The sequence below is a fragment of the Primulina eburnea genome, chromosome 3, assembly GCF_022965805.1.
Source record: "Primulina eburnea isolate SZY01 chromosome 3, ASM2296580v1, whole genome shotgun sequence".
NCBI classification, from domain to species: Eukaryota; Viridiplantae; Streptophyta; class Magnoliopsida; order Lamiales; family Gesneriaceae; genus Primulina; species Primulina eburnea.
In genome coordinates this window covers 13498880-13511764 of record NC_133103.1, presented here as the reverse complement: position 1 = coordinate 13511764, position 12885 = coordinate 13498880, and the positions used below count along the sequence as shown (strand labels likewise).

The window sequence follows — 12885 nt, the reverse complement described above, 5'->3', positions numbered from 1 at the left end:
AATATAAACGTGAAAAAATAGCTTGGAATTCAATGAGAAGTAAAACGACTATATAATTTCGGTCAATCAAAAAATTAACATTTAATCACATGAAGTTCCGAAGTAGCGTTCTTTAATAAATTTAATTAGTTGTATATATTATCTTTTAAAAAATCTAAATAAAATCGATCAAGGTTTTAAGAATCTGTTTGATTTGATATAAAAAATAAGAACATATAAACATTGAATTTTAATTTAATATTTTAACGTACAAAATACTTGTATTTATCACGTAGCAACGAATTCATTGCTAAAATCCAACTAAACGTTAAAAAAAGTACTAAATTGATGAAAGAGACTTCAATACGTATCATATATATAGTTTGAAATGTTAATGTAAAGTGCGACTTTAAACTTAATTTAATAGCTTTAGGTGGATTTGATGTGCGTCTTTTATAGATATTTTCCCACGAACAATATAGTAAAAAGCAAAAAATAGTTACAAATTGAATCTCTGTCTGCCTATATAAATCACAAGTGGATTTGCAGTAACATCCAACAAATTCTGCTCAGCATTATTTTATCATCACCTGTATATACTTCTCTCCATGTTGAATTTTTTTGTTTATTCTTCAAAAATCATGCTTCGACGTCTGGTCCGGGGTACGCGGGCAAGCTCATGATACGCTTATCAAGCACAGGGGTCCCAATTGTGAAATGATAAAGGCTTTGATACTTCAATCCCTTTAGTCCAAGAATCTCATGCACTGTCAACAATTCTCAACGAGTTGGGTTAGTAACTGGAAACAGAATTGCAGAAACTCACAAAACAAGAATAGGAAGATTTCGTTCATTTTGTTCTTCCTTTTATATCAAATCAAGAAATCAGCCACACTCAGGAAGTTGATGATTTAAGGATTCTTGTCACCACACAAGATAATAAAGAATAAATTTTGTATGCTTTATAGCAGACAGAAAGTCAGTGGCGCATACGAGCGAAAAATGTCACGCTACTGATCAATCCCAATAACATAACCCAATTCAGAATTAATAACAAATTAGAGATGTTGAACTTCCTTGTTCTGAAGATCTCAAGGAAGAAAAGTTGTAAAGACCCTGAAGTTCTCATAGGTGAACTCCGTGTTCAAACAATAGCAATCATAATACAAGGTAATCACCACCAAGATTGGCTTGCACAAATACGAATATTCAATAATTATTTCGGAATTGGTTGATAAAATGGAAACAAATATCAATTGATCTTCCCCATGTCAAGTTTATTGAAAATAAGCATGAAAATAGGCAACGGAAAACCAGTGCAACAAAATACAGGTTGAAGTAGAAGACCTCTTTTATGCTAGTTTTTTCTTTTCTTTAAGAAAAACAACACAGTAGGGGGATCAAGGAAGACCCTAACCGGTAACTATAACTTATACATAGAAGAACATCGAGCCATTCCTAAAAAGTACAATACTCATAATACAAAACGCAGGCTATTTCTGTGAAAAACAAAAGTCAGGAAACAAGAACCACCACAAACCAAGGGGAATAGGAACAACAATTCCGAGAAGAATAAAATCAATCTCTTTCATGCTAGTTTTACACAAACAACGAAGGGACCAGAATTGGAAGCAAGTAGGGAAATTTAACTAGTTACCAATACATTCTACATATGTGGGATGAGCTGCCACTATTGACCAATTACATGAACAGTATTGGTGATGAAATGTGCCAATCCATGAAAAGATGTTCCTAGCAATGCGGCGATTATCTTGAAGTCAGGATGGACTAAGCCGATCGCTACATCACCGCTAAGGTTTACCATTTGCCCTGGGCTCCACCAACTAGTACGTATGGTCGAATATCAAATAACTAAACCATGACCGAAAGACTTGGCATTAAATTTGAAACAAAGGAAATTGTTTCATTAGTTTATTATTCCAATGCCTTATATTAACTAATAATACCTTATATTAACTAATATTCATTCTTATAAGTAATATTTGACCTTTTGGCAAGATAATCAAGGATAATTACTCTGTCATTCTCGGTTAATCTTTACATATCACCATTGTTTTCATTTTCATTTTTATTTTATTATCATCTTTTTTTTAGGAAACAGCGAGACGGATTACTAACAACAAAACCTCGTGTCATTTGCTTCTACAACATAAAAAATCTACAGTTCTGTAAACACATGATAAAGAAATCCAGCGTCAATGATAACTCTAAAAATCATTCATCGATCCATGTAAATAAATTATGGAGGGCAAGAAACTGACATTTGGATTGCATTTATCCATACTAAATGAAAAAAGGTAAGTAACTCAGTTGCATTACCATATAAAAAAAATAGCTGTACTACCATATAGCCGTTCAATCGTCTCACCATAAATATTTAAAACGCTCAAAAGTCGTCTTACCATATAATGATAAATAACAAATATCACACAAGATGTATGCTATTTTGAATCTGATAGCAAACATTCACTTCTGATTCGTAATGCAAACTTTTACATTGAACGAATATATTATTAATATTTGTCCATGCCCGACCATTTTAAAAAATGTAATTACATATTCACGAGTCACCTCGCAATATAGATAAATCTTGGACAATCCAACCCAAATTCGTACTATCTTGGTTATTTAATATTGCTTAACCAAATTAACTTTGGCCATGACAGAATTCACCCAATTTTCTGTCTCTGCTCCTATAAATACCAGCAGTTTGTGCCAGTAAAATCACCAACACAAAAATGCCAAGAAAGAGCACCAAATATGCAAAAATATCCAATGAGCATGAGAGAGAATCCACTTTCGAAAAAAGGGTTGCGAGTTTATTTAAAAAAGCCAGAGAACTATCAATACTGTGTGGAGTATACATCTGTATAATGATTCTGAATCCTTCAGATGGAAATTTAATCATGTGGTCATCCAAGGACGAAACTCAAAAAGGACTTGCAAAGTTCTTGAGGTTCCCCGAACAGGAAAAACTCAAGAAAATGGTCTTGCATGAAAATTTCTTAAAGCGGAAAGTAGACGAGGAGATTAAAAGTTTAATGAAACTTCGGAAAGAAAACGAAGAAATGGAAATGGAAATCCTTATGAATGAACTCATGAATGGTGCAAGTATCGACGAACTTGATGAAAGACAGTTGAATGGTCTGCTTTTGTTGGCCGATGAGATGATAAAAACACTTGAAAACAGGAAAGATGATCCAGAGAAACAGCAAGGTCAACTCTTTATTGAAGGTGACAGCAATGGTTTTGTCATGGATACAGAGCCTAAACAAACTGAAGTTACTCACTCCTTTGTGGAAAACGAGGGTGAACTTCCTGATGACCTCAACCAAGTATGGCCACCAATTTATTTCCCTTGAATTCGATGGTATGTTTCAGGCGTATACAGCTGTTACCAACCTGCCTTCTAGCAATATAAAGAAAAGAATAAATGGCACAGAGACTCTCGATCTGGCAAACTTGGGAAAATTATTGTTTCTATTGTTTTTCATGTAGTGCTCTTTCTCGTCTGGAGATGTTATTTCTATGAGATGCTAATTAAATTAGAAAATCTATAGTTTTTTTAACTAATTGGTGAATGAAAATAAAAACAGATGATAATTTTAAAAATTCTCCAACTAAATGAGTTTGTTCAGGCTGCTATACGTAAGAAGAGCGTAATAAATTGAATAATAAAAAAAATGAAATGAGAACAGGTGAGCATCTCTAAACCTTAAAATTAGACCAATATCTGTATGAGAAAAAATTATCAATATTGAGAACCTTGAACGATTAATTTGGTTAATATTTAATTAATAACTGATCTACTTCGAGCAGAAAATGTTGGCAAGTTGTAACATATTGTTTGTTCATGCTACTTTAACAAGTCCCAGAATCATGCGATGTCGGGGTGTCAAACCAGAATGAATTAATTTTTCATATTTACTGCAGTGTCAATGATTTATTTCATCAAGGTGATCCAAGTCTAAAATAATCCAATTTAAGCCATTGCTTTTACTATGGATACTTTTCTCAAGTGTGATAACTTGTGCCCCATGCCAGACATAGAAACACTCATTCTTATAAGATCAAATTTTGGAGGTATCACTCCCTGAACAACACTGGCGGGTTGAAAATGGCATCCAACACCATATAGTTTTCACTTGATATGCATAGATTTGCCTCAATACCAATACAAATGTTTTAAAAAGTGTGACGTGGTAGTAAGGTCAAGCTTCAAGCTTTACAAGTTTAAGTGAGTTTAGTACATAAAAATACATGAAAAAGAGTTTAAAGTTTCTAGTATAATTTAATTATATCAAGTCAATCAATAAATCAAAGAACATATAAACATACAAATTTTAGAATGAATGTATAATTTTTTTTAAAAAATTACTATAAAAAACAACTATTAAAGATATCTAGGTGTCTTTATGGTTTTTTTGTTAATTAACTTTTATCAAAAAATAATAAAAATTCACTTAAAATTCAAAAAAATAAATAAAATTTAGCTTAAAATTTTATCTAAAAAGCTAACGCTTAATCATGCCTTTTCGCACTTAATATGGTCAACCTAAGGTTGACCTAACACTTTTACCCGAATCGAAACTTTTTCTTCACACTTCGCTCTTAATCCGTGCTTTTTCGCCCATTTTATAACACTGCTTGATACCGCCTAAATCTAGGTTGCATTTCTTTCAATAAATATAGATGTGAGATGTCCTCTAATGCCTACACGTCGTTAGTCCCTCTTTTAAGTTTTAATTAGACAAGGAAACATAAAAGGTACTTAAAACGAAAAAAGGGGAAATCAACTTTCATAGTAATATCATCTTGAATTAGAAACAAATACTGCAAATAAAAACATAATTAAAGCATCCGGTTCTGGCAAGATGTGAAATTGGACAGTGATACTGAGGAGAGGACTGCATACCAGGATCATCAAAGAAGCAACCTATACCAGTAGCAGAAACGCCAACTGCATGTGCTTCAAGATACAGGACTTGACCAAGAACTCCAGTTTCCCAGAAAAGCCGTGGATACATCCAAGCCCCAATATCACGTAGATTGCGTTCAAGACAAGCCACCATACCCAGGCTGAAGCAGCCATCACTAGCGATGTCCTACGCAGAGTTTCTATATCTTCAGATGAAATTTGAAAACAACTCATGTGCAATGTAACAATGCTTTACATCAAATCTATACCTTATCGATTCTTAGTAGCAATTTCTAAAAGACATGATGGAAAGATTCAGTCATCTTTCTCATAACTCAACGAAAAATTTGGAGGAAGGACTACAATGAAGAATATTTCCATAACATATGCAGCATAAACTGCCACACACAAGTTGATTAGGATTTAGTTCAAACAATAAACGTACATTTAGAATTCCAATGCTCAATGTGCAAATGATAATATACGGCCACTATCAGCGAAGAGCATGGACATAATTAAAAGTTGGAATACAAATCTTGAAGACTACATATATGTTAGGGACTATATTATTATGGACCCTAATGGCTAATATATCGGACATAGGCCCAAGAGTCTCAAGCCCGTGGAAGAATCTAGAAGTTTACAGAAGTAGATAAAATGGGGAGTCATAGCTTGTTAGAGGCATTCTTATAATCTGCCATTTTGAGTATTTGCTAGCTTGTGCTAGGGGCAAAGAGAGTGAGTGTAATCTTATTGTAAAAGAATTCTATCCTTAGCTGAGATATTTCTCAGATGATATTTCATATTAAATATATATGTCATCCTTTTCTATTAGTCAATATTTGCTTGCAGAATTAGCGGTGTTAGGAGATTTAGATCCTAACAACATACATGCAACATTTTTTTGTTTTAAAGAGCTAGTATTCCAACCTCAATATAAAAGCAAGCCTGTAGCAAAGGATCACAGACCAAAACATATCCTAAAAAACGAATTGAGGTGAGTCAATCTTGTCTGAAATCCTCACTTCTCATATCCATATTCATCACCTCATCTTAAAAGACAGAAAATTACAACGACATTTTCATCATTTTATAAAATTTAAAATTTAACTTCCTCATAACATTCATGCAAAGAAGTTATCGTGGAAATGAGAAATGATGAAAAACATGACCACATTACACCCAAATGATTAAACAATGCACAACGAACAATAAAATGATAATTGATTTAATAAAAATTGAGAATCAAATTAGTCTGCTCTTTAACATGTTACCAACGGCAGAAACTACTCTTGGCAATAAAGAAGGATAAAAGATAGATTAAGACGCAACCCAAAAACTAGTAAAAGAAAATTTATACGAGACATTGATAACAAAAAATAAAGCATGCACACCTGGTGGCACGAAAGCCTTCTTGAAAGTTCCCTACAATCACCTTGTAAGAGTTCAAAGAGAGGAAGATCATTGGGGCAAGCATCTGGCTTCACCCACGAAAACTCTGATCTTGTAACCATCCTAAGCTCATCCAAATGGTCCTCATTCCTCACCAAGAAGTATAAACCATTGGGCAAGCCCACAACCCTGTGGACAAACAAAACAGCATGAACCTCAGAATCCCAAGGAAGTACCCGAAAAGGCAATGCTAGCTGCCTTCTTTGCTTCGATCCGCCTTCTACCAAACCTGAAGGCATGCAATGTAACAAAATCTGATAAAATGTTTCTCTTGCCATGGAAGTAACACCATCCATATCAACTGCGCTCCTCCGCTTCCTCACAACCTCACTTAAGCTAAACCCTTCATATGAGTTCTCACTAATTGTCCTACTACTCCTGAAAGGCTCATTAACCTGTCCTCTACAGGTAATTAATGCCTTCTCCGTGGCCTTGGCCGTTCTATAAATAATATCCCAACACAAGTGCTCTTTACTAAGAGCATTTGGCTTCCCCTTCCACTCAAGGTTCACAAATCTAGACAAAGCAATGCTTAACTTCTCATAATCCACCTCAAACTCATCTCTACCGCTGGGAAAAACCAACAGAATGCAATCAGGATGCTCGAACTCAATAGCTGGCATCTTCCCTCTAACGGGCCTTCCGGGAATACTAAAATCGGAAAAATTTGTGAGCCCCATCAACTTCTTCAATTCCTCACAGCCTAACCCATCTAAAATCCTTGCATCCCACCCAAGCCCAGATGCCGCCATAGAAACGGCAGCTACGGCATGCCCAACATCGTGATTACAATATCTAAAAGCCCTCTCTCCGTACTTCCAAGCCTCCCGCCAAAAAATAGACGAAAACCCAATCAAAAAGGAACCTTCAGGAAAAATACCCGCGAAAAAATCAGATGGGATTTGAGCTCTAAATTCCAAAGCATGTTCCTTTGGAGCGTAATGCGCCACGAAAGAGTGATCGGATAAAGCATTGACGGGAGGCGAAATGATATAAGCCTCCGTCGGATGTAAATTCCCGCTGCTAGGATTCACGCGCAGTGACCAGGTTGAAAACCCAGTGGTTTTCCACGCAGATAATGCTAGGGAGTTATAGAACATTTGGGAAATGGAAGCCTTCGAGATAGGCTCCGGTTTCGGAAAAGAACTAAACACAGACAAATAGGAAGGGGAATTCAACTCATTCTCAGGGGGGTGCAGCAGGGGTAGTAGATCACAGGAAAGGTAGCGACGGAAGGGATTAGGCTGGTTAGCCCAGTCGAGACCGTGAGGGCCACGCGCATAGTTGTTGAAGGAATGCTTTGTTTGATTATGGTATTTCAAAACTTGGGTAACTTGCTCTTGTTTTTCGTTGCTGTCCTGCAATGGTGACGTAGCAGCGGGAGTTTGCTGGGATGACGTGGACATGCTGAGAAATGGAACGAGCTTCTTCGCAGCGTCAGCGGAGGAGAGAAGGGTGGAAGATTGGCGGTGGCGGAGACAAGCAGGTAGCCTGTGACTGTGATGTGTGAGAGGCATGGGATGGATTATTGCAGTGGAAATTGGAATCGATTCTTTCTTCCTCCCCCCGTCCCGATTGTTCCTTCGGGGTTCCAGATTTTTCTCAAAGTAATTCCCATACAGATTTATTTATGGCAAAAACTTGTGTGAGACGATCTCACGGATCGTATTTTGTGAGACGGATCTTTATTTGGATAATCCATGCAAAAGTATTACTTTTTATGCTAAGAGTATTACTTTTTATTGTGGATATGGGTAGGGTTGACCCGTCTCACAGATTGTGATCCGTGAGACGGTCTCACATGAGACCTACTCTTTATTTATTTACTAAAAGCTGAAAAATATGAAGTACATAGGCACATAAAGAAAAATATATATTTTTTCAGTAAAGAGAAAAATAAATATCTACGCCAACAAACCAAGGAACTTTTTAATCTATATACCTATAAAAGTGTGGATGAAGGACATTGTTTTCCAATTGTGCAATGACAAAATTAACCTTCTATACACATGACTTCAAGATTAGAATGTAACTCCTATATTAATTTTATCAAATAACTCATCTTTATACTACATTTAAATGTTTTATCCTTTTAATTCTCTCTACATATTTTTCCAATGATTTTATTGTAATTTTGTAATATATTTTTATTGCAATTTCTAATTAAGTAATAAATTTTAATCTATATACCTATAAAAGTGTGGATGAAGGGCATTATTTTCCAATAATACTATTTCATTTGTATTAATATTGTTTTTAAGAGTTAGTCATAGTGATTTTAAATCGATAATTATTTGTCTTTAGTACGTTTCGCTTTTGCAAATTATGATTTATACATAATTTGGTTGATTTTTAGGTTATTATGATTTATACGTTGTGTTTGAATATATAATTTTTTTAAAAAATTTGTTTCAGTTCATTTTGTTTTATATATTATGTTCATTACAATTTATTATATAACATAAAATCAACTGCTTGAATTTTAATCTGGGAAACAATTTTGAAAATAAGTTATATAAGTTTTTATAAATCGTCTAATATGATAAGAAATTAAGCTCAGATAAATAACAAAATGATTTAATTTTTTTTTTTAGAAAATCATATTTTTTAATTTTTATAATATAATTGAAATTACGTGCAACGCACGTGCATCATGCTAGTATAATAAAAGTATATTTATATTTTGCTACTCGTTGAGAGATTCATCTCATTTGGACGTGTCACTTGTTTCTTGTTCTGTGACATTCTGATTTTAATGCAGTTGTAGAATTCAACGATCCACTAGTTTTGACTGATGTGTCCAATCCCAGAATTACAAGAATCTTGAAAACAAGCAGCCCAGAAAGAAAAGAACTGCGGAGATTTGGCCTTTAAATTCTGTAATCTTAGTATCTGCTATAGCATTCGCTCGGTTACAATCTGTTCAATGACCCAGAGAAAAGAAAGAAGATTTTTTTATTTCAAGATCTCTGCTCTTGCTGTACTCTAAAGTAGATGATTTTTTCACCCTTCCTCGAGTCAAGGTAGAGCTGTTTTCCTTTGCTCCCTCTCTTTTCTCCACTATGATACACTTGAACCGGTTGGCACATGCCACGAACAGCACAAGATCTAAGGCTATCAAAGCTGCTGACAAGAAAAAGAACCGATCCAAATGGCCTTCGTTCAAATTCGGGGGGATCCAACCTGGTTTCCCGTTTTTTGATGTGATCTTCCTTACTAGAGTCACTATTATGCTGCACAAGAAACTACCTAAAGCTGGAGAAGCCATGGACAAGCCGAGTCCTAAGCTCTTCTGCCCGTCCGGTATTTGAGATGCGAAGAATTCCCATTGTGCCACGTAAATGAATGCCTCGGAGACTCCCACGAGCACATACTGTGGAATCTGCCAGAAGATTCTTAAAGAACTTGTTTCTCCTTCGTTAGCGTATTTCAGTCTATATTGCTCTACTAGCCCAGAAAATATCATGGCTATGATGGAGATTATCATTCCTATACCAATTTTTTGCAGCTCGCTCGGAGGGTTTGGATCTTTCTTCGTTATCTTGACGTATAATGGTGCAATGACCTTCTCGTAGCAGATTATGAAAGTCAATGTGCTTATAATGTCAATAGCAGTCATGCTGGCCGGGGCGATGTTGAAATTGAAGATCTGTGTGTTCATTGCTGCCCCTTGCTCGACGAAGAGAGAACGGACTTGTACGAATACTATTGATGCTACAATGGTGCAGAACCATATTGGGAGAAGCCTTAGGACGCATTTTACTTCCTCAACTTGTGTCACGGTACAAAGATGCCATGGATTGGGAGTTTGGCCTTTACTTCGCAGCAAGATTTTGTCTGATGGAGTTATTACAGCTGCCTTGTCAAGGTACCTGTTGAGAGAAGAAGCAGCAGAGTTTCATTAGCATCGATGGGGGAAAAGCAGTGGTTTCGTGTGATTTAGACTTTGACCAATCATTAACTTCAACACAGAGCTATCTGAAGAACTCGTATACTGGTTGGAGTCACTACGGGTGTGTGCTTACGTGCTATACGTGGGTGGAACCACTAGTTCATAGGTGCATTGGCTCTTGTTAAACTCGTCGATCCCACATCGGTACCTCGTGGGTACACATCACTAGAAACAGCATAGACAAGGATGTCCAGTGGTAGCATCATCCGGAACAGGTGCATTATGGAACTGGGATTTATGATTTAAATGAACTTACTTGAAATCGTAGGTATGTGATATTCTCCTGCTACCGTCGCCCTTTTCGTTGATGCCACGAACTTCATATAGCTCGTTTTCACATGATGGTAAATCTACTTTCAATTTTCTCACAAAAGCAACCACCACCTGAGAGAATCTTGATACGGGGTTGCCAGAAGGCCTAGTGTGTCTATACCTCAATGTTCCACTCAACAAGAAAATTAGTGCCACGAAGCCACAAGAGGTTGACACCCAGAATGCCAACACCCATTCCCCTATATTTTGGATGTAAGCCAATATTGTATCCGCAATCAAGGTTCCAAGATTCAATGCAACGTAATAATAGCTAAAAAACTTGGTTTTTGACTTATTTTCTTCAGTGTCTTCCTCGTCAAATTGATCTGCACCTAAGGTTGCAAGTGCTGGTTCTATAGCCCCACTTCCTAGAGCTAGTAAATATACTGATATATAGAAAATCGCGATTTTTTCTGGGGACGGTTGGTTGCATGGATCTCCCATCGTCCCACAATCCTTTGGTTCGAGCAAGAATATTTGAATTGACAAAGAAAATAGCACCAATCCCTGCAGTAGCATTGCAAAGAAAAAAATCATGCAACACATGATCATTGATTAATCCTTGTGGTCAAAACCTGAAGCATGATGTGATATTCCAAAGATAGGAACAATCATATGCAGTTGTATTAACAAACCAAACATCATATCCGACCTATATTTCACAAACCAACAGAAGCAATGACAGTCAAACAAAATCAACCTATTTCCTTGTTTACTTCCCTGTGCCCCAAATTTAAATGATAATGTTTAACTTCGTTTATATGACAAAAAATTAGAACACCAAGTACCAAAAAAAAAAAGAAGAGAAGCGATAAATCATGAACATCTGTCTGAGTGAAGAGGTCACTCACAACAACAAGAACGCCTTGAAACACAACACAAGTCAAGTATCTTCCCAAGTATGAGTCACTGAGAAATGCACCCAACAGCGTGCATATGTTAAGTGTACCCATCCAAGTACTAAAATTCTTGGCTGCATCCGTGTTCGACTGCCTCAAAACCAATTTCGAAAACAGAACCATGTTCACTTCAACTCCAGTAAATGCAAGTGCAGCAAGTCCTTCACTTACTGAGGAACAAGCATTAGATCCAAAGCAACTAAATGTTAGTTCAACAATACAATATACAAAAATAATACTAAAATTGCTTATCTCGAGTGTATATTACATACCGAGCAACAACATTCCAGCTTTCCATCCACCAGTCCTCCCTTTCATCGCTGGGTTGCCATGCATATCAATTGTCCCATCTTTGGTTTCCTAAACGTAGCAAATCAATCAAGCTCGATAAAGATGAAACTCGTGATTATAATAAAACCGTGATTATACACATCGAGTCCATATACTTTCCATGTATTTGGATTCGAATTTTTTTAGAGAAATTTAAGAACCAAAAATTTCAAATTTATAACATAATATAATATAAATTCTCTCTATTTTTTCAGTCGCGTCCTTTAAATCATTCGATCAACAACATTGGATACACATGTTACTATACTTACCATGTTTCTTCTTTGTGGCAAGCTTACAACCCAATAGAACTTAAATGTGTGTAAGCAAGTTGAAATAAAACAACAGAAACTTAATAAAAAGGATTTAAATTTTAAACTCTGAGAAAAAGAAAAACAAAAAGAATTCAAAGCTATACTAATAATTGGGAGCTAGAATAAATTTGACTCATTAATATATATGTGTGTATATATATATATATAGGGAAATGAGACTCGAATTTGACTTATTAAAAAAAAATCCATAAATCAATTTAAATAAATGTCCTTCTGTTTTAAATGTAAATACATCATTAACTTAAACTCTTTAATATTAAATTCATCCATCTCATTCAGTCGACTCCAAACTAAGTTTCTCTTCCGTCGATCCCCTTCCTTTCCTTTCTTTTCTGACGACTATTCTCAATGCAAATCGTCTTTCTCTTCCCGACAATTCTTCATGCAGATCCTTCCAGGGTCGACCTAAAAACGACCAACGTATGGGCGCCTGGTTGGTCGACCCAAAAGTTAGGTCTACCTTGTTGTTGGTAGACCCAACTTTTGGGTCGACCAACAAGTTGGGTCTATCAACCAAGAGTTGGGTCTACCCAATCTTTTTTGGGTCGACTATGGTGATTTTTGGGTCGATCATATTGCTTTTGGGTCGACTCTATTGATCTATGTCTAATTCAACCCATGTTGATTTCGGGTTGACCCTTTTTCTAACACATGAATCCATGGATTAGACAAAAATATGACCGATAA

The 12885-nt window shown here is 35.9% G+C and overlaps 2 protein-coding genes across 2 annotated transcripts; both read right to left on the bottom strand.

Annotated features, from left to right (window-relative positions):
• Nucleotides 1–413: 413 nt before the first annotated feature.
• LOC140826648 (uncharacterized) lies at nucleotides 414–7996 on the bottom strand. Its single transcript, XM_073189112.1, has 3 exons — nucleotides 6313–7996; nucleotides 4916–5105; nucleotides 414–746 (listed from the first exon to the last, which is right to left on the bottom strand). The coding sequence occupies exons 1-3, from the start codon at nucleotides 7885–7887 to the stop codon at nucleotides 619–621; spliced, it is 1893 nt and encodes a 630-aa protein (XP_073045213.1). The 5' UTR covers nucleotides 7888–7996; the 3' UTR covers nucleotides 414–618.
• A 1031-nt stretch (nucleotides 7997–9027) lies between these two features.
• LOC140826646 (protein NRT1/ PTR FAMILY 7.3-like) lies at nucleotides 9028–12506 on the bottom strand. Its single transcript, XM_073189109.1, has 5 exons — nucleotides 12136–12506; nucleotides 11806–11893; nucleotides 11486–11703; nucleotides 10579–11141; nucleotides 9028–10242 (listed from the first exon to the last, which is right to left on the bottom strand). Exons 1-5 carry the CDS (start codon nucleotides 12136–12138, stop codon nucleotides 9294–9296), a joined length of 1821 nt encoding a protein of 606 aa, XP_073045210.1. The 5' UTR covers nucleotides 12139–12506; the 3' UTR covers nucleotides 9028–9293.
• Between the last annotated feature and the right edge of the window lie 379 nt (nucleotides 12507–12885).